We start from the raw sequence: 22,978 nt of genomic DNA, 5'->3' as shown, positions 1-22,978 counted from the left end.
GAGGAGCTCAGTCATTCGGGAGGGACTCAGAGTAGAGCCGCTGCTCCTCCGCATCGAGAGGAGCCAGATGAGGTGGCTCGGGCATCTGATTAGGATGCCTCCGGGACGCCTCCCTGGGGAGGTGTTCCAGGCATGTCCCACTGGGAGGAGACCCCGGGGAAGACGCAGGACACGCTGGAGAGACTATGTCTCCTGGCTGGCCTGGGAACGCCTCGGGATCCCCCCAGAGGAGCTGGATGAAGTGGCCGGGGAGAGGGAAGTCTGGGCTTCCCTGCTGAGACTGCTGCCCCCGCGACCCGACCCCGGATTAAGTGGAAGATGATGGATGGATGGATGGATGGATCAGGAATCCAAGTGCCAATTGCTGCTGCATTAGCTGCTGGGAATGTTCACATCTCCTCCTTTCAGTGATACGTGTCGAGTGTAGGGACACCTGGCAGAAAGATGGCTAAGGACTGTACTGGAAGCACTGGTCTGACTGTTATGGGAGGGTTCATGTCCATCTTGCTGTTGATGTGTTCCTATATATTCCTGTATATTCTGTGATTTTTGGCTGTAGCTTCTACATAATGTTTTTACGTCTAGTTTTGAGCAATGATGAACTGACTCACAATTAGTGATCATATGACTGCAGCAGATTGTCAGGACGCACTGAACACTCTGCAGACTATAATTCATTTTGAAGTGTAAGCTGTGCTGCTAATTATACTGAAAACAAATGATTATTGTAATGCTTTGTATTTTACTAATGTGTAGGATGTGTATATGTCTGTGTCTTAAAGTGGTTTTCTGTTTCAGGCTGAACAGCTGTGATCTCATAGATAAACACTGTGAAGTGCTGACTTCAGCTCTCAGATCAAACTCTTCCCCCCTGAGAGAGCTGGACCTGAGTGACAATAACCTGAAGGATTCAGGAGTGAGGCTGCTCTCTGCTGCACTGGGGGATTTACACTGTAAACTGGAGATATTGAGGTCAGTATTACTGGGTATTCCACACTGTAAACTGGAGATATTGAGGTCAGTATTACTGGGTATTCCACACTGCAAACTGGGATACTGAGGTCAGTATTATTGGGTATTCCACACTGTAAACTGGGGATACTGAGCTCAGTATTACTGGGTATTCCACACTGTAAACTGGGGGTACTGAGGTCAGTATTGCTGGGTATTTCACACTATACGGAGGAGATACTGAGATATGTTTTACTGGGTATTCCACACTATGAGGAGGAGATACTGAGGTCAGTATTACTGGTTATTCCACAAAGTAAACTGGAGATACTGAGGTCAGTATTACTGGGTATTCAATACTATAAACTGGAGGTACTGAGGTCAGTCATACTGGGTATTCCACAAAGTAAACTGAAGATACTGTTACGTGCCGTAAGGTTTGGGGGGGGATTGTCCTGATTGTTGTCCGGCTGCCTTCGTCTCCGCCTCCCGGACCTGGCCACGCCCCGAGCCTCGACGCTACTTCCGCGTTTGTGAATTGAAAAGGCCGGCGCGGGAGAGTAGCGGCAGCTCTGCTCATAGTTGGTTTTTGCGTTATTGGTTTGCTTGTGTTCTTTTGATTGATCGTGTATGACAGTTTTTGGTTTTCCGGTTTTCGTCTCTTGCCTTATCCCTCAGTACCTTTGCCTTTGGTTTTGACTGCTTTCTGGTTTGTGATCTATTGCCTTCCTCCTGACTCCTCTCTTGCTTCGCCCCTCGGATACTGTGTTTCGGCTTTGGTGTTTTGTATGTCCGTTTCTGTTAAGTGCGTAGGGAGTGACGGCTGTTTTGTTTTGCGTACGTGTTGCTTATTCTGTGTTTTGGTTAGGGAGTTAGGATTAGTCTGTGTCATTTTCTTTTCGTTTAGAATTAGCTTAGTTTGGGACGTGTTCGTTAGTGGTGTTTTGTTTATTGTTTTGCCAGTGTCACTCCCGAAGTCTGTTGCCCTATTGTGTGTGAAGGTCTTTGTGAATAAACATAAAAAAATACAAAAAAAGATCCCTTTGTGTCCCGTGTTCCCTTTTCCCATACCCTGGTTGTCTTGTTTTCCCCTCTCCTTTCTCTTTACCTTTCTGGCGGTCCTCAACCCTAGACTGAGGATCGTAACAATACTGAGATCAATATTACTGGGTATTCAACACTGTAAACTGGGGATACTGAGGTCGGTATTACTGGGTATTGCACTCTGTAAACTGGAGATACTGATGTTAGTATTACTGGGTATTCCACTCTGTAAACTGCGGATACTGAGGTCAGTATTACTGGGTATTCCACACTGTAAACTGGAGATACTGATGTCAGTCTTACTGGGTATTCCACACTGTACACTGGAGATACTGAGGTCAGTCTTACTGGGTATTCCACGAAGTAAACTGAAGATACTGAGATCAGTATTACTGGGTATTCAACACTGTATACTGGAGATAATGAGGTCGGTATTACTGGGTGTTCCACACTGTAAACTGGGGATACTGAGGACAGTATTACTGGGTATTCCACTCTATAAACTGAAGATACTGAGATCAGTATTACTGGGTATTCAACACTGTATACTGGAGATAATGAGGTCGGTATTACTGGGTGTTCCACTCTGTAAACTGGAGATACTGATGTCAGTCTTACTGGGTATTCCACACTATAAAGAGGAGATAGTGAGCAGTTAGGGAGGAGGAGTCCTGCCTTGTCTTAGACACTGAACTGTAATTCTTGAAATATTTATTAGAGCATTTATTTCATAATTGTAATGGTGAAGTGATATTATTTATTGAGGAATTTCTCTCTCTCTCTCTGCAGGCTGTCAGGCTGTAGACTCACAGAAGAAGGCTGTTCTTCCCTGGCTTCAGCTCTGAGGTTAAACCCCTCACACCTAAGAGAGCTGGATCTGAGCTACAATCATCCAGGAGACTCAGGAGTGAAACTGCTCTCTGCTGTACTGGAAGATCCCAGCTGTAAACTGGAGAAGCTGCAGTGAGTACAGAATATGCATTTTACACAAAAGTAACTGGACACCAAGAAAACCCACAATGCCTTTCAGAAGTTACACAATAAACACAAACAGCTTCTGTTTTCTTCTCCTACTTCCTTATATCCCACAATCTTATCAGCCCTCGATCCAAGCTAGAAATAATTAAGCAGTGAAGCAGGAAACATCCATTAAACCATATAATCCATGCAAAACATTTGTGTTGGTTAGCAAAGTTAACAGCACTGTTACAGATAAACATGCTGACTTTAACGTGTTATGGACAAAAAAATAATGGACACCAAACAGAATCGGGATGATTGTTAAAATGATTTTTAGCAATTTCATTCTTTTCTGAAAATCCATAATGTCATGGCCCCTATTCTCCTCATTTGAATACAGAGCTACAGCGTAAAAAGTGGATTTAAAAGTGCTTAATTTTTTTAAGGGTGGGCTGGTGTGAACTCACAGAGAAATGCTGTGAGGCACTGGCTTCAGCTCTCAGATCAAACTCCTCACCCCTGAGAGAGCTGGACCTGAGTGACAATGACCTGCAGGACTCAGGAGTGAAGCTGCTCTCTGCTGGACTGGGGGACTTACACTGTAAACTGGAGATACTAAGGTCAGTCTTATTGGGTATTCCACACTGTAAACTGGGGGTAGTGAGGTGAGTATTACTGGGTATTTCACACTGTACACTGGAGATACTAAGGTAGAAAAAAACTAATGATTTCAAAATAAAGTCTACAGGTTGACTTAAAAAATAACATTAGACTCGCTAAGTAGAATGTCGAAAGGAAGATTGCATTGGAGGTTAAGGATGACATTAAAAGTTTCTTCCAATATTTTAACTTCAAAAGAGCTGAAATCACTAATCTGCAGGATAGTAAGGGCCTTATAATTGAAAATGAAGATTGATATAGTAAATGAGTCTAATGATTATTTTACACGGGTGTTCACAGTAGAGGACATGATTAACTTACCACCATTTAGTACAAATACAGTGTCATATATAAACAATATACAGTCCCTCCACAATTATTGGCCCCCTTGTAAAGATCTGTAAAAAGGGTTAGAAAAAAATCCACCTTTTGGAGAAGCAGCTTCATCTCACACTGAAAAAATGAGAAAAATCCAACCTTTCATTGAAATTAATCTATTCAAAGAAAATCAAATCCTTCAAGAAATAGTCATTTCCAACAAAACACGTGTGCTATGATTATTGGCAGCCCTGCTTTTAATACTCTGTACAGCCTCCCTTCGCCAGTATAACAGCACTGAGTCTCCTATAACATTTTATAAGGTTGGAGAATACAGAGCAGGGCATCTGAGACCATTCCTCTTTACAGAATCTCTCCAGATCACCCAGGGTCCTCGGCCCTCTCTTGTACACTCTCCTCTTCAGCTCAGCCCACAGGTTTCCAGTGGGGTTCAGGTCAGGGGACTGAGATGGCCATGGCAGAAGCTTGATTCTGCGGTCAGCTGACCATTTTAATGTTTATTTGGACATGTGCTTAGGATCACCGTCCTGCTGGAAGATCCAATGAAGGCCCAGTGTTTGTTTCCTGGCAGCGGCAGCCAAATTTTGATATAAAATGTCCTGGTATTTCATGGACCCCATAGTGCCATGTACCCTAATGAGGTTTCCAGGGTTTTTGGAGGAAAAACAGCTCCACAACATCACAGAACCTCCACCATATTTTACAGTTGGGATAAGGTTCATTTCATTATAGCCATCCTTCTTTTTACGCCAAACCCACCTTGAATGTTTATTGCCAAAAAGCATTTTTGTTTCATCAGACAAGTTGAATTTGATTCCAGTCAAAGTTGTATAATGTTTTGCAAACTCCTGGCACTAACATTTTAAGTAACTGACAGAAAAAGCTTCTTTCTGTCATAATTTTCAAAACGTCTGTTAGCATGAAGTCTGATGGTTTTTTTGGAGACGTGGTAACCCCAAGGTTTTACTTTGTCTGGTAATTGACCAACAGTCATCCTTGGGGATTTTTTTGTCTCTCTTACGATCCTCCTCACTGTATGTGGGGGCAAAATAAACATGGGTCCTCTTTCAGGCAGGTTTCTAACATTTCCAGTTGATGTCCACTTTTTAATTATTGCCCTAACAGTAGAAATTGGCATTTTAAGGCGAGTAGCTATTTTTTAATACCCATTCCCTGACTTATGGCGGTCAGCACACTTCTCCCTCATTTGGTCTGTGCGTCTCTTATCTTTCCCATGTTGATGGATGACTAAGGGAATTTGGCCTCTGTGTCTCTTCATGTTTGTACCCCAGTTACTCAGGAAGTCATGGATTACAGCTTGAAGGTTACTATTCACTCCAATCAACTCAAAGATGTATAATTTACATGGGAAACATGCTTCAGTTACATTGTGTTCACTATAATTTGCTGGGCTGTCAATAATCCTGGCACATGTGTTTTTGTTAAAAATAATTATTTCTTGATGAAGGATTTGATTTTTCTTAAAATAAATTAATTTTAAGTAAAGGTTGGATTTTTCTATTTTTTTCCGTGTGAGATGAAGCACCTTCACCAAGAAGGTGGATTTTTTCTTACCCCTTGTACAAAGGGCTGCCAATAATTGCGGAGGGACTGTATGTATAACTGTGGCTGATGTGGTACAAAGCCTAGCTAAGCTCAAAATAAATAAATCACAGGGCCCTGATGGCATCTTACCTATAGTTTTAAAATAGATGAGGGTTATTATTAGCCAACCTTTAACTTTACTGTTTCCGAAATCCTTATTTGCACGTATGGTACTTTATGATTGGAAGTATGCAAATATAATGCCCATATTCAGAAAAGGGGATAGATGTAATCCAGCAAACTATAGGTAAATTACTTTAACTTGCATAATTATAAAAGTAACGGAAGGTATAATCCAAGTGAAAATGGTAGATTTCGTGGATACAAATAACATTCTGAGGGGTAGCCAACATGGATTTAGGAAAGTAGATCCTGTTCAACTAATCTACTTGAGTTGTTTGAGGAAGCTACAAGAGAAATTGATCACAAATATACTTATGTTTGCAGAAGGCCTTTCATGTTGTCCCCCTCAAACGGCTCTCGCTTAAGCTCAAAGCTGCAGGGATTTTAGGAACTATAGCAGCTTGGATTGAAAACTGGTTAACAGACAGGAAGCAGCAGGTAGTTATTAGAGGCACAATGTCACAGTGGGCCTGCATTCATAGTGGGGTAACACAGGGTTCAATTTTAGGACCACTATTGTTCCTAATTTACATTAATGATATTGACACGAATACATACAGTAAACTAGTTAAATTTGCAGACGACACCAAGGTGGATGAAGTAGCAAATACTGATCTAGCAGCGGAGAGGCTACAACGGGATCTTGATTTAATTAGCGACTGGGCTGATACCTGGCAGATTAAATTTAATGTAGATAAATGTAAGGTAATCCATGCAGGGAGCAGAAATATAAAGTACAGATTTTTTATGGGTTCCACTGAAATAAAGGTAACTAATTATGAGAAAGACCTCAGTGTGTATGTTGATGCTTCCATGTCCCACTCTCGCCAGTGTGGGGAAGCAATTAAAAAGGCCAATAGGATATTGGGTTACATCTCTAGGTATGTGGAGTTTAAGTTAAATGAGGTGATGCTAAGATTATAAAATTCCTTGGTAAGACCCCACCTAGAATATTGTTTTAATATGTGAGGGGGATGTAGGGATGTCGAAGGAACAAACAGGTTCACTTTGGTCTGTTCAGAAATATTTATAAAAATATACCCAAAATTATGATATATTTCATAAGCATTGATAGGTAATCCCACTAATTAATATGAAATTAAAAAGTAGCCACAAGCCATCTACACTCGGACGTGCTATAATCACCCACCTTCTCACACGGACTGGGGAGCCCCTTTCAGTCCTGGCAGGAGACCAACACGTGATTCCTGAGAAGTGCCGGGCGATGCGCGCTCTATCCCACGGCTGATCTCCGGTCAGTGCTGAGCTCTCCCCCTTCCTTTATACTAAATCTGGAGCGGTACACGTGCAGACAGGGGGCGAGCTGGCCAGGCTCACCCCTCCCCTCAGGGACTGTGCTCTTTATTCTCCAATTCCTGTCCAGGTGAGGCTGTTTGCGCTTGTGGTTACGAAGCATTTTGGGCAGGGCTTTCCCTTTTCCCCTGGGAGAGAAAAGATAAGCCTCCCTTTCCGCTGGGAAAGGCGAGATAGGTGTTCTAGCTCTTTCTGTGAGAAACAAGTTATATAAGTGATCAGTGAAAAAACATGTTTGTGCAGTTCACCTGTGGCACAACAATAATGTGGGTGAATCACGATGGACGATGTATTTGAATCCCGGGGTGTTTAGTCCAAACACGATCAGAATCAGTCCATACCTCAATCCCCTCATAGATATGTCTGCTAGGTGGAGTTGGAGGTGCAGTATAATCCTGTTATAACGGACTCGCTTATAACGGAATATCGTCTATAACAGACGAGGTCCGCTGGCCGTGCGCCTTTAAGAACATGCAAAAAAAGCATCGGATATAGCGGACTCACATACTGTATAATGGAATTTCGCTTATAACAGACAAACAGTTTAGTCCCCAGGGCTGCTTTTAGTAGTAGTTTTGTTCGCTATAACAGACATAGCCGGTGATATCCAGCACAGATACGTAGTTGGGATTATTAATAGTCACGCATCTGGTCAGAAAGTTGGATTACTACATGTACAATATAATAATCTATACTACAAGTGTGTCTGCTGGGGTGTGGCATGAGTAAATGCTGTCCTGTAGTTCTGGTCATACAGCAACTCTGCATATGACGAACTTTGGATATAACTGACTGTTTTGCCAGGTCCCTTAGAGTCCGTTATAATGGGATTATACTGTACTCCATCAAACCGGGAGTAGTGGAGCCGAACAAACAGGAGGACAGGGAACAATTTTTTAAAAATGCTGTGCTACGTGGGCGACGTGACCAATTACCGTACGTGGCCATCTGGGAGTTCGTCTTATTACAAATGTTATGTGCAGGTTTGGGTGCTGAATTGGCCTGCCTGCAATCCAGATCTTTCACCTATAGAGAACATAATTACCTGTGACACCCATGGTGCACTGGGAGCAGGTATACAGGCCCACAGAGCATGCTGATAATTATCTGTGACACCAATGGTGCACTGTGAGCAGGTATACAGGCCAACAGAGCATGCAGATAATTATCTGTGACACCCATGGTGGACTGTGAGCAGGTATACAGGCCAACAGAGCATACAGATAATTACCTGTGACACCCATTGTACACTGTGAGCAGGTATACAGGCCCACAGAGCATGCATATAATTATCTGCGACACCCATTGTACACTGTGAGCAGGTATACAGGCCAACAAAGCATGCAGATAATTATCTGTGACACCCATTATACACTATGAGCAGGTATACAGACCAACAGAGCATGCAGAAAATTATCTGTGACACCCATGGTGCACTGTGAGCAGGTATATAGGCCAACAGAGCATGCAGATAATTATCTGTGACACCCATTGTACACTGTAAACAGGTATACAGGCCAACAGAGCATGCAGATAATTATCTGTGACATCCATGGTGCACTGTGAGGAGGTATACAGGCCAACAGACCATGCAGATAATTATCTGTGACGCCCTTGGTGCACTGTGAGCAGGTATACAGACCAACAGAGTATGCAGATAATTTTCTGTGACACCCATGGTGCACTGTGAGCAGGTATACAGGCCAACAGAGCATGCAGATAATTATCTGTGACATCCATGGTGCACTGTGAGGAGGTATACAGGCCAACAGACCATGCAGATAATTATCTGTGACGCCCTTGGTGCACTGTGAGCAGGTATACAGACCAACAGAGTATGCAGATAATTTTCTGTGACACCCATGGTGCACTGTGAGCAGGTATACAGGCCAACAGAGCATGCAGATAATTATCTGTGACACCCATGGTGCACTGTGAGCAGGTATACAGGCCCACAGAGCATGCTGATAATTATCTGTGACACCCATGGTGCACTGTGAACAGGTATACAGGCCAACAGGGCATGCAGATAATTATCTGTGACACCCATTGTACACTGTGAGCAGGTATACAGGCCAACAGAGCATGCAGATAATTATCTGTGACACCCATTGTACACTGTGAGCAGGTATACAGACTCACATAGCATGCAGATAATTATCTGTGACACCCATGGTGCACTGTGAGCAGGTATACAGGCCCACAGAGCATGCAGATAATTATCTGTGACACCCATTGTACACTGTGAGCAGGTATACAGACTCACATAGCATGCAGATAATTATCTGTGACACCCATGGTGCACTGTGAGCAGGTATACAGACCAACAGAGCATGCAGATAATTATCTGTGACACCCATTGTACACTGTGAGCAGGTATACAGACCAACAGAGCACGCAGATAATTATCTGTGACACCCATGGTGCACTGCGAGCAGGTATACAGGCCCACAGAGCATGCAAATTATTATCTGTGACACCCATGGTGCACTGTGAACAGGTATCAGTGCTGACTACTTTTTATATTTAGTCACATGTTTTATGTGAATTACTTTGTACTGAACTGAAGGCCAGTATTTGTCACTGTGAATATGTTGTTGCAGACGTCCATCCAGAATTAAGAGCTGGGGGAAAAGATAAGGTCCTTATTCCAATTAATTTTTGGTAGAAATATCAAAGTGTCTGTCGCAGATGGAGGATTATATATTCTAGAGGTTAGTTTCTTTTTATTTTTAAGTTGGAGAATGTTGTCCCATCTTAGGAGGATTCAGTGTATTATGTGTGAGGTTAATTTTGGTTTTGATGCTGGATTCAATTAGTAAATATTAGAAAAATTGCCTATTCTCAACTCGTATTTATGGATTAAGTCTTTGAATGTCATGAAATGACTGTTACTGAAAAGGAGGTGGAGATGTGTAATCCCTTTCTGTTCCTGTGAGTGATAGTGAATAGTGATATTGTGAAGTAGGAAGTCCAGATTATTCCAGACTGGCGTGTATTTACAGGGTCTGAGAGTACAGTTAGTGATTTTAATGGCTTTCCTCTGTGCTGTCAGTGCTGTGGAAATGGCAGCACTGTGTTGTTAAAGCAGTTTTGTTTCTTTAATGACATTTTGAGTAAGTCTGCATGTCTGAGATTTTTACAGTACAGCTGCTCCTGCTGTAACCATGAGCTGCTGTTACTACTGTAGTGTGACCATTTAGTTTGCAGTTGATTTGCTAAGTAATAATGAAGAAAAATTAGCTTGTAATCCACCCTGAGATTTATTTTTCTGTAATGTGGAATTTTTGATTTTGCGTTTTTCATTTTTAGTAAAAATGTGACATTAATGAGTTAAGAGTTTGTAAGAATTTTTCTGAAAGTATTCTGGAGGAGAATTTTTATTTAAATTGTTGAAATAGGTTCTATTCGTGAGAGTGGGAGACTCATCTATTGTTTTGACTAAGGGGGTGTAGTTGAGGGTAACCAAGTCAGACAGCCTGTGGGAGATGTAGATACCCAAGTACCGGATATTTCCGGTGTGAAATGGACCATCCTGATCAGCTGAATCCCAGGCATCTTCAGACAGTGAGAATATTATGGGTTTTTTTCCAATTTATTGTGTAGTTTGATAGATTTCAAAAGGTATTAATAAAATAAAAATTTCATATATTGAGGATTGAGGGTTTCATAAAAACAGCAAGATATCATCTACATAGAGACTAATTTTGTGTTGTTATTAGTATGAATTCCATTTATTTCACTGTTCTGTCGTATTGCTGCCACAAGTGTTTCTATGAAGATGGCAAACAGTGAAGGAGAGAGTGGGCATGCAGGCCGTCTTCCCCGTCGGAGTGTGAATGCAGGTGATGTCATCCCAACTGTGACACTGTAGCTTTGGCTGAGATGTACAGTATTTTAACCCAGGGGGTGAACGACTCTCCGAAGCCAAATCTATGCAGTGTATTAAAGAGGAATGTCCACCTGACTGTCAGATGCAGTTTCTGCATCTAATGATGTAATCATGGTTTTAGTATGGGTATGCTGAGCAGTATTGACTAAATTAAATAATCTATGGATGTTGTCCGAGGCATGTCTGGTCTTGATGAAATCTGTCTGATCAGGATGGATTATAGTAAGAATGATTGTCTGTAACTGAGTGGCGAGAGCTTTTGTAATGATTTTCAAGTCTGTATTCATTAGTGAGAGTGGCGGGTAACTGGAGGGTTGTGTTGGGTCTCTATCAGGTCTCAATAAGACTGTAATGGCCGGTAACTGGAGGGTTGTGTTGGGTCTTTATCAGGTCTCAATAACACTGTAATGGCCGGTAACTGGAGGGTTGTGTTGGGTCTTTATCAGGTCTCAGTAACACTGTAATGGCCGGTAACTGGAGGGTTGTGTTGTGTCTCTATCAGGTCTCAATAACACTGTAATGGCCGGTAACTGGAGGGTTGTGTTGTGTCTCTATCAGGTCTCAATAACACTGTAATGGCCGGTAACTGGAGGGTTGTGTTGGGTCTTTATCAGGTCTCAGTAACACTGTAATGGCCGGTAACTGGAGGGTTGTGTTGGGTCTCTATCAGGTCTCAATAACACTGTGATGGTCTCTGCGCTCATATATGATGGGATTTGTGATGCATGTTTAATTTCTCTTACCAGTCTATTGAAGAGTGGAGATAATATGCCCCAAAAATGTGTATAGATTTCTGCAGGGTAACCATCGGGTCTGACGATTGGTTGTTAGGCATTTGCTTGAGGATCTTATGGAGTTCTTCTGATGTTAATGGTGCATCAAGCAGAGGTAGAGATTTCAGGTCCAGAGAGTACAAATCCAGACCAAGATTTTGTTTCAACCAACCAGTTGAATATAAAGAGTCACAGTCACAGAGACTCAACTGGTTTGTTGCAACAAAATCTTGGTCTGGATTTGTACTCCCTGGACCTGAAATCTCCACCTCTGGCATCAAGGGCATCTGCTGTTTCATTGCTTAATATGGGTAAGTCTAGATTATTTAAAAATGATTCTATATCAACTGGATTTGGTTCTTGTTCTGAGAAGTATAGGTTCATATCAAATGTTCAAAAAATTTTAATTTTGCGTGATTATTGAAATATTTATTAGAGGAGTCACTTTTGCTTAAAAGTAATGCTTGTAATGGTGAAGTAATCTTATTTACTGGGGAGTTTTTGTCTGTCTCTCTGCAGGCTGTCAGGCTGTAGAGTCACAGAAGAAGGCTGTTCTTCCCTGGCTTCAGCTCTGAGGTCAAACCCCTCACACCTGAGAGAGCTGGACCTGAGCTACAATCACCCAGGAGACTCAGGAGTGAAGCTGCTCTCTGCTGTACTGGAGGATCCCAGCTGTAAACTGGAGAAGCTGAAGTGAGTACAGAGTGTGTGTCTGACACGCTAGATACTTATGCATGTATGTGAAGAAGAGACATCAATAAATAAATGGATACAGCAGCACTATGTCATTCTGCTTCTTCTATAGTGTGGATCACGGTGGAGAGTGCAGGACCAGACCAGGCTTACAGAAATGTAAGTGTCTTTGCATGTTTTTTATTAATAATACCATGCATGCTATGTTATGGTTGTATTCACACAATTGTTGTGATGAGTGTGGCTTTTTGCACTGTGTGTGGATGGATTTCCATGTTTGTGTTTAGGTGAGTTTCATGTCATTTTAGACAAATATCCAAACGAGAAACAAAATTTCGGAATCATCACCAAAAAACAATATCAATTTATTTAATGGTTTTTAAAAGTATTTTTTACAAATGCTTTATAGCTGCTTGTATTATCTTCGCGTTTGTGTGGGAGTGTAGGATGGTTAAAATATATTCTGAATTAGTTATACATCTTTAATTTCACAAAAAAAGAATCCTTTGCATTTGTTCTTTTTGCGCAGGCCGTGAGTGTATGTGTTTTCTGTGTGAGATTCGTTAGTATTGTCCTAAGGAGGCACCTGTAGGCAGTGAGACCGGACTCTCTCCTCAAATGCAAAATGTGAATTTGCATTTTTACAGGGTGGTTCTGAAACACTCATTAATATTCATGAGAGAATATTACTGATTGGTCACTGAATGCCTTAAACCAGGGGAGCCCAAATCCAGTCCTGGAGGGCCAGAGTCCTGCACATTTTTGGGTTTCCCCTGATTTAACACACCTGATTCATCTCCTTGTGCTAATAACCACACAGCTCTTGAGCTGAATCATTTATGGTGCATCAGGGAAAGAACTTTGCTACACAGGGCTCCGGCCCCCCAGGACTGGATTTGGACACCCCTGCCTTAGGCAGAAGAAACAGGCAGCACATGTCGATGTTAATCAATCAGGTAGTGCCCCCTCATGAATATTAATCAGCCAGCCAATCATGTAGGGCTTCGTCCATGAATATTAAAAAGTTCTCCTGATCCACGGCGTTAAAAGAAATTTGCACCCTGGATACATTGGATGTGCGACAGAAAATATCAAATTTCATTTCGGCGCCCATGTTAACAGATTGGAGCGGCCAAATGCCTGCGCGAGATGCGGGGCTCACGCCTCGCGGCAGCGGCGCCACATCTAGAGTCACGCGCGCGGTAAGCGGTTCTCTATGGAAGCGTATTGCATTCATCTGAAAAAAATCAATTCTGTTTTTCCGAGTTAATGAGATAATAATCCCGTCTTTTTGAGCAATATTTTTCTGAATTAATGAGAACCTTCCTGTTTTTCACGATGCACGATCTGTGTAGTTAAATCCAAATTTTACTGATGGTTTGTAGACGGTATTATCATTAGTTTGCCGGCTTTGCTTGGCACCTATTCCGCCCCGCTTGACACTGCAGTGTTTCTCCCGGATCAGTAGATACAGTCTGACATGCTTCACGGAAATAAGCCAATGCATGTGAAATGCATTCAGACCGGCTTTGCTGTGACTAAAGACCATGTCAGACAATCGTTGCAAATACTGGATCCTCATGGAGCGTGACTGCGGCGCCAGAATCATTGTTTGTATCAGAATCCAGGTCCAAACTTTTACTAAATATCACTTTATATATGTAATAATAATACTTAAATATTCTGTTATTGACGGCCATTTTCAAGCCGCACGCGCCGGCTTTAGCGGTAAGAAGGAAAGAGACTGACTTTAGTATTAATCTCTGGTGCCGTTTCGTGGTAAATATGCTTGTGATGAATATGTCTGATAAATTTTGCTGCTTTGTAATTTTATTTCCCTGTAATTAAGCTGTTAGTTTAGCTCGCCTCCCTCCGACATTTCCTGAGCTGTTTCATAAGCTTCAGTTCCCGCTTCGTTAGGGGAAGTTGTGCTGTTTTTATATCGTACAGAAACATAAAGTACAGGCGGCCTGATGGGATTAATAATTCTTCCTCCTGCCAACAGACTCCTGCCAGCTGACGATGGACTCCTACACAGCAAGCAGACGCCTGTCTCTGTCAGGGGGGAACAGGAAGGTGACATGGGGTGCAAAGCAGCCATATCCTGATCATCTAGAGAGATTTGACAGCTGCTGCCCCCAAGTTCTGTGCAGAGAGAGTCTGACTGGCCGCTGTTACTGGGAGGCTGAGTGGGATGGAGTTGCAGCCTGGATAGGAGTGACTTATAAAGGGATCAGGAGGAAAGGAGGGAGTGACTGTGAGCTTGGATACAATGACAAGTCATGGAGTCTGTGCTGTTATACTGGAAGTTACTCTGTCTGGCACAATAAGAAACAGACTCTCATACCCATAGAGCCCTCAGGCTCCCGCAGAGTAGGAGTGTATCTGGACTGGGGGGCTGGTGCTCTGTCCTTCTACAGAGTCTCCTCTAATAGACTGACCCCCCTGCACAGATTCACCTCCTCATTCACTGAGTCCCTCTATCCAGGGTTTTATATTGATAAAAACTCCTTAGTGTCACTGTGACGTGTTGATGGTTCTCCTGGCAAAAAGGTAAAATCTCTGATTTTTAACCTTTATAATCCTTTTTACTCTGAAATGTACAGAACTGTGCAAAAGTCTTAGGCAGGCAAAGAAAATGATGTTTAGATTATCCTCCTGTTGGTGTAAAACTATGATATGATGCCTGTCAAAGTGTGTCAGCTTCGCCATTTCAGAACCTCTGCTAAAATCATCCTAGTATTTGCAGCGATCGTTCAGTGCAGCCATGTATTTTTTGACTTGGCCACTAGCAGACCTCATACAGCTAGTCAATCTCTCACTGACTTTTTAAACCAATATATTTAATTATTTAATTGAGCTGTTGGTGAAATTTAACAAAATCAGAACGGCTGAGGTGCCCCTGAGGAGAAGTTTGGGAACTGAAGCGGTGTTCATCTAGCCATCCAACTAGATACCAGTAACTTTATAGAAAACAGAGGAAAGTAATACTAGTTTTTATTGTGTTACTCTTAATTTGCACATGTTCTAATGTTAAATTGTGTTTTTTGTTCTAAGCCAAAGTACACTTGCTATCCAGATAAACAGCTTTAAACATTTCTTTGGACTGCCTAAGACTTTTGCACAGTGCTGTATATATATATACATGGACAGTTATACAGTTGTACAGAGAACATGCTTGAGCGATTATGACGACCATTTTGCATGTAATGACTTATACAATGAACTAACACCAGATGTTTTGGGGGGTCGGACTTTTCAACAGAGAACCAGTATAATATATTTTGACCAACATGTCATGAACATGTAGGAATCAGCAGATGAATGTACATAATTATTCACACGACTGTGCCAAAGCATTTGCAATTTGACCAAAAGAATGAGACTTTGCATGTATGATGTGCAAAAGGGACTCGATGATGTGGAGGTTGTGCAAGTAGTTATGAGAATTTCATTTCTGATCTGAGAAATGTACCAAAGTGACCGAGAAAACCTGTAATATTGCTCTGCTGTACACTAGAGTAAATGCATGCGCTGGACTATTCACAGTCCCATAGAAGAAGCTAAATCACATTTCCTCAGGTGGAATTACATCAAATAAAATACTCTATTATTTTAGAAATCTGCTGCATGGCCACAATTCTGAGTCACATCAGCCGCCTGTCAGCTATGAGAGATGAATCTCTCCTATAATCAGCTCTCACTGTACTGTACAGATCTGTGTGGACCACAGGCTTTAAAATGTTCATGTGCTAAGGTCTCTCAAACAGAATTTCTGAAAATACTGTTCCATCCATAAAGTTTTTTGCAATTAACTTATCTTTATAATTTGCATAATTTAAAGCCTGACAGGCCTGCAGTAGTTGCTGGGGATGTTCACATCTCCTCCTTTCAGAGTTACTAGTCAGGGAGGGCTTTCCCGAAGGCGATCAGTCTTAGCGAATAATGAACAAAATAACAAACAATGTAAGTAAAGAATGAGTGTGGTCTATGTGTGTTTCCCAAAAGCCTTCATTATTCCAGAATTAACAGACAAACTTTAAGTAGGACTTTGTTGGCTCTTCCCAGCCTCCACGTGAGAAAAGCACAAACTGTCAATAAGAGGAAAATCGATTGTCAATGGCAAAATGAGTCAAATCATTGCTACATGACGCATGTAAACATGAACAATATAACATATAATCCAAATCTAAACGTCTGAAAACGCACAGACGGAATAACAAATTAAATTATCAGTTACCAATAGGTTGAAAACGTGATGGGGCTCTTTGTACAAAGAAACCATGGACAGCAGCCAGAGAAAGAGGAAACATCAGCTCTGCAAGGCGGCGATACAACTAATGGAGGAGGTGGGGGAACAATGGAGGGAAATCACTGCCAGGATGAAAGGCTACTGTGGCCAGCAGTGATCTGGGACTGAAGTCTGCAGGAAATGGCAGGACTTCTCCAGCCTCGCAAAGTGATAACTGGGGATAAATGGGGATTGGGGATCATGCTGACTGGGCAGGGGGTCAGGAGCTGCGTCACACACACAGGACAACACAGAGGGAGCTGCAAGCACTCGGGAAAGGAAAGGGTCATTTTTCATAGAGACAATTCCTCACTACGGCTTGTGGGGACTGACCGGCTTCATATACAGTCAGAGGATGAGGGACCCGGTCACAGCGATGGCTGGCAGCTCTTAGCCCTCCAGACGCGTCGATTGGTACACAGGGCGGTTGTTGTGCCAGGCAATGCAGTTGATTGCAGTTCTGCCTTTGCAGCACAAGACGAATTTCATCAGTGAAATCATTCATTGTATTTATATTGCCAACAGGTATGGAATGTACTGTGAGACCTTTTGGACTGGGTGAATGTTAAATGGGACAAAGGTAAACTGGGACACTCATATGTCTGATACTCTGTATGGGTCTTATATCAGCAGCATTGTTACATTGCCCAAACTCTGTGTCTCTGTGACACGAAAGCAGGCAAAAATTCAAAGGAAGATGAATGTAGAAAACAAGGAGTGAGGGGGAGCACTGGTTACTCTACCAGCAAGATAACCATCTACTTTTGTTATGAAGGCTCTCGGGAAATGATCCTGTGATGGCTGCCTCTACAGCCACACAGTTAAGTTGAAGGGAGGTATCATTTCATGGTTTTTATGTTTGTTTAGTTTAAGTTGTAGCATATTGATAATTAATATTTAATTAATTGATTAATTAATTAATTAAATATTTAATTCTTTTGTTTCCTTATTTAACACATTTACCCAGTTTGCTGGATGAAGCGCGCACATTTAGTTAACTGTGGAATAATGTGTTTTGAGTTTAATTGTGTGTTTCTTTTGATTTACCGTGCAGAGTACTGAAGGGATTCCCGGCTGTTCCAGGCAAAGAGGTGGCCAATATGGGAGCTGGGCTAAATACAGGAAATTGGACAACTCCAACTGGTTGTTTGTTGGGGGTAGAATAGTTTGGTATTTAGTTTTATTTTATTGTTTAGGTATGTTTTTGGAGTTAATTTGATTTTGTTTATTTTGATTGAAGCATTAGTTGATTGTTCTGTTTTGATTTATTTGTGGTATTTGTCATTGTTACTTTTTTCTTTTGTATCTTGTGGTTTGGCCAACCAGTATATATAGTCCTTATGGTGTCTTGTTTGGGGAAAATCAGCTTGTTGGTTTAGTTGTATTGTTAGCTGTGGTGTGATAAGTTGATTTTTTTTGTGGGCCCAGGTTGTTTTTTTTTTGTTAAATCGTTTTCTTTTTGTAAATTAAAAAGAATTAAAAATTTTTTTTTCTAATTTAGCTGTGTGCCTCATGCCTGCCATCTTGGTCCCTCACACAGACACTGAGGCTGAATTTAAGTTGGTCACAAATGTATTTTTCTTCTGCAGCTAGAAGCGTCGTCTGAGCCTGATTTTAACTGGCATGTCGGTGTGGGATTCTTATAGTAGAAGTTATGTGAATTGTGGTACTCTGAAATTAAGTGATATGTGTATTAGAATCGTGAAGTGTCATCTTCCTTTTGTTTTAGCTTCCCCCTAGGCATTTTTATGAACTGTATTGTAATATCAGACAGTGTGTCATGAATTTCTGAAGGGATGTTATATATATGACCGTTTCTTGGATACGTCTCTTGTACAGTAGTTGCAGTTTGTCAGGCCTAATGTGACATGGTGAACAAGTCCTGTGATTAAAGCATGTCTGCTGCTTAAAACATTGTGTTGTATGCTGAAGGTTTCTTGCCGGTACACGTTGAATTACCGTTCCATTCGAATATTCAAGTGTTATTTTTAAAATCATTTAATGAAATAGGTATTTATCTCATAATTGATGACTGTGGTCCACCTGTGTGACAAGTAACCTGTCCCGGACAGAGGTTTCTTCAAGGCCTGTTGTAGGAACCCCATGGTGTAGCATTATGAGAAAGTATACAGGGAGTAGTACAAATGAGCAGTTGCCCTGCCCCTCTTTTACTCATTTTGGATGCTTAAATTACTAAATTGTGTCTTTAATGCTAATCTGTATGATTCTATGGTCTGAGTGAGTCTCCAGTACTACATGAATGGTAAACCTAAAAACTCTACTTCTCTTAGCTTAATAATATTTTCTTTATTGAGTTGAATTAGTTTGTGTCTAATTTTCATTTTATTGATTTTCTGCACACTTGGATTATTTATTTGCCCCCCTTGTCTTAAAGGCTAGAGGGGGTCTGTGCTTGTGACCTGGCAATTATTTTCGGTGTTTGTCACTAAACTTGCAATATAAAATTTGAAGACAGGTCTGTGACCTGTGCTTGCAACAAAAAACGTCTAAGTGGTAGTAGGCGAAGCACAGCACTGCCTATACTTTCTGAAAAGGCTGATTTTTATGGCACAGGCAGGAAAAAGGTGATGATCCACTAGCAGCTCCAAAACGAAAATGGGGTTTATTAAAGAAAAACAGAGCACCCTTGGGTAAAATACTAAAGACACATAAATACACCTTCTTTAAAATAACACTATATCCTAAATTCTTACACCCTTGCCAGATTCCACAGTTCCTACCCCACACTTATGTGTCCCCCTTCCATGACTTGTGAGATAAGGAAAAGCACACTTCCCAACCTTTGGTTGTGCGCATGCTTGGGGTTTTGCTGTGTGTGTGTGTGTGTGTGTCTGTAGGTTGTTCATCTTACGTCCAAAGTTAAGGTTATATTGTATACTACTTTAAAATAACACATTTTTGTTTGACTGTTTAACAAACACATCTAAAGTTTTTATACATTTAAACATTAACAAAAGCTGTTAATGTCTTTTCTTTAAAATTTACAAGTCTATTTTGTGTGGTTTTTCACAATAAGACTCATGAACAACTAAGTTAGTATGTTTTGGGGTCTGTATGCACATCGCGGTCCTATACTTTCACAGACCTAAAGTTAAACTCTAAAGCCCCTGACCACCGGTGTGTGTGTGTGTGTGTGTGCTTGTGCACATGAGCATGAATATACATTTACTGAAAAAACATATTTATTAAAATAAGTAAGGCTTTATTCTGTGAATTTTTTTTTTATAATTCCGGCAGATAAATGGGGTCGTTATAGTGAATCTGTAGTCTCCCTGCATAGTGGATGACTGCTGACTCTGTTGAATTTGAACTATGTTTCATTAACTATCAAACAGTCTGCAGCTCCATTACCGTTGTCACCTTAGCATTGTACTCCAGCAAGCATCTCAGATCAAGCTTTAAATTTATATAAGCTGGGGCCGTGGGCACCTTGTAGGATGTCTTTATTAAAATAACTAAGACCTTATTCTTTAAAGTTTTTAATGTGTATTTGCAGCATGGTGCTAAATGCATCTTACTGGTTCCTATTAAATATAATAAAATAATCATGTACACCTTCTTTAAAATAACAAGACTAAATCCTAAATTCTTGCACCCCTGCCTGATTCCACAGTTCCTACCCCACACTTATGTGGCCCCCCTCCCACCCTTCCATGACTTGTGAGATAAGAAAAGCAGACTTCTGCTTGCCTGGTCGGTCATTTCTAGCCGCTATTTAGGTTCTTCCTCAAATCCTGTTGCCTAAATGACTTATATCCCACTCATATTAATTTAAAATTGCGCTATAACAAAACAATCCTTATACATTTTAATAAAAAACGTGAACTATATATGTTTGGTGTTTTTTTGATTGAGCAAAACTCTTTTGTGTTTTTGTGTGTGTGTCTGATACAACTGTCGTTTGTATCAGCTTTTTTTTAGTTTGACCTCCGGGGTGTGTGTTTGTCCGCATGCGCGTGAATAAACATTTACTGAAAAACATATCTATTAAAATAACTAAGACTTTATTCTGTCAAAGTTTTTAAAAATGTGTTTTGATGCATGTCACTAAATGCTGCTTAATAGTACCTAACCGGGGGTGCTCCCCCAGAGACAGTTGCTAGTCCATTTATTCTTTTAAAGACTACTGATTCCAATTTGGTGCTATATGCTTTTATCTTGTAGGCCGTAGGATAGCTCCATTTGTACCAGCTATAGGCCATGGTACGTCTGGGCTATTATGCTTAAATTCTTTATTAATTAGCGTTGGCTATGTGCTTTATAACACTGCTGATTCAGGTCTCTTGTAGATTTTCTCTTGACCGGTCAGTGCAGTCTCTCTCTTGTACACAGAAAAAAAACAGAGAATTATTAGAATGTTATTTTTTATTTAATTTAATTAATTAGCGTTTTTATCACACGAATAAAATAAATAATATACTCACCGGGTAAGGCCTGGATGAAACTTGTGGCTCTTTGGGTGGCAGGAAGAGTAAGACCTCGAAGATACTTGTGCCTCTACCCTAGGAGGAAAAGGGCCCCCCGCTCGCCGTAATATCAACCAGGTGCAGTCATATCGTTTCTCTATTAACCCATATCTGTACTGTCATGTATGAAAAACAGGATTTACCCAACTTGATGTATGGCCCGAGTCATTAGAGATGACCTTCAAAAGTATGGCTCCATACGCTGATGTAATACAACGCTTGCGTGTCTTTACTAGATTATTTAATTGCAATTAACCAGGTGCGCTCATATCGTGTCTCTATTAACCCATATCTGTACTTGTGCGAGGTCATATATGAAAAACAAAACTTCAAACAGATTTTATGTATGGCCCAAGTTGTTAGAGACGGCCTTCAAAAGTGTGGCCCCATACGCTGATGTAATACAAACGCTTGCGTGAGGAAGAAACACACATACACTGTCAAAACTACCGCCAAGCGTTTTTATTGGACGACAGACCCTCCGCCTCCTCCTCTCATTCTTTGCTCCAACTTTATCATTTTCTCCCAGAGTCTCAGTCTCTCAGAGTTTCTCTCAGACTCGCGCAGCGGCACGGCTCTCAGCTCTCCGGCATCAGACTCGCGCAGCGGCACGGCTCTCAGCTCTCCGGCATCAGACTCGCGCAGCGGCACGGCTCTCAGCTCTCCGGTATCAGACTCGCGCAGCGGCACGGCTCTCAGCTCTCCGGCATCAGACTCGCGCAGCGGCACGGCTCTCAGCTCTCCGGCATCAGACTCGCGCAGCGGCACGGCTCTCAGCTCTCCGGTATCAGACTCGCACAGCGGCACGGCTCTCAGCTCTCCGGCATCAGACTCGCGCCGCGGCACGGCTCTCAGCTCTCCGGCATCAGCGCAGCGGCACGGCTCTCAGCTCTCCGGCATCAGACTCGCGCAGCGGCACGGCTCTCAGCTCTCCGGCATCAGACTCGCGCAGCGGCACGGCTCTCAGCTCTCCGGCATCGCTCTCTCCGAGGATTATCCAAGGCCGTGGGGACCTTACTGCAGTACCGCACCAGACACAGAGTTCTAAGTCCTTTGGTGATTCTCCAAAGCCCGGGACCTTACCACAGTACCGCAACACCAGACACAGCGTACGCTCACGCTCCATCAGGTAACCCACCCCCGCTCAGCCCCGGCGGTGCCCGACAAAATAATAACTTATTAAAATAACACACACACTCATAAGCACTCTCCTCAATATAATTTTTAAAGTAATAATAATTAAATAATAATTTAAAATAATAAATAAATAATTTAAAACAATAATAAATAATTTAAAACAATAATAAATAATTTAAAATAATAATAAATAATTTAATAAATAATAAATAATTAAATAATAAATCCAACTCCCGTGACGTCACATCGTACCACCACAACCAAGCGCCGCCTCCACAAGCCCCACCCCCAAGTGACCTTTTGACCCGACCTGTCAATTTGATGGAACCGGTATTCTATCTCTCTCTTTTATTAGTTATATATACTGAAACGAGTTTAATCATATGTGATTCAAGCGGTTGTGGGTTAACATGTAATCTCCTTCCTCTATAGTGCCTTCTTGAAGATTTCATTCAGCACAAAGTACGGTAGCCTGAAAAGAGAAGACCATCTACAAAGGCAAGGGCAATGTTGAGTATTGTTTCTGGACAGCTTGCAGGAATGTAAATATTACTGTAACTTATATTTAAGTAAATAGTGAAAGGCCAGTGTACTGTCACAAATTTTTAAAATGTCCCTTCTTATTGTAGATCGTCAAAGAATTCACCAGGCTGATGTCTATGGACCTCACTTTGGTCTATGAGCGTTTGGACAGTCACCTGCTCAGACT

At 41.6% G+C, this 22,978-nt stretch overlaps 1 protein-coding gene and 1 long non-coding RNA gene across 7 annotated transcripts in view; both read left to right on the top strand.

The window, feature by feature from the left end:
* Positions 1-22,978, top strand: part of LOC125721413 (NACHT, LRR and PYD domains-containing protein 3-like) — a 213,174-nt gene that overhangs the window by 19,726 nt on the left and 170,470 nt on the right. For 4 of the 6 annotated variants that reach the window (XM_048997293.1, XM_048997294.1, XM_048997289.1 and 1 more), the window contains 4 exons: positions 799-972; positions 2,785-2,958; positions 3,402-3,575; positions 12,181-12,354. In XM_048997293.1, the coding sequence (XP_048853250.1) occupies positions 799-972; positions 2,785-2,958; positions 3,402-3,575; positions 12,181-12,354 (696 nt within the window). Of the gene's footprint in view, positions 1-798; positions 973-2,784; positions 2,959-3,401; positions 3,576-12,180; positions 12,355-12,466; positions 12,514-14,359; positions 14,923-22,978 lie in introns of those variants that run through there. The other 2 variants (XM_048997296.1, XM_048997292.1) reach the window with 2 other exon arrangements.
* On the top strand, positions 14,929-18,557 carry LOC125721454 (uncharacterized). Its single transcript, XR_007385754.1, has 2 exons — positions 14,929-17,225; positions 17,421-18,557. It is a non-coding gene; the product is annotated as an uncharacterized LOC125721454 (long non-coding RNA).

The sequence above is a fragment of the Brienomyrus brachyistius genome, unplaced genomic scaffold (assembly GCF_023856365.1).
Source record: "Brienomyrus brachyistius isolate T26 unplaced genomic scaffold, BBRACH_0.4 scaffold33, whole genome shotgun sequence".
In the NCBI taxonomy this organism is placed as follows: Eukaryota; Metazoa; Chordata; class Actinopteri; order Osteoglossiformes; family Mormyridae; genus Brienomyrus; species Brienomyrus brachyistius.
This window is presented reverse-complemented; position numbering and strand designations above follow the sequence as displayed.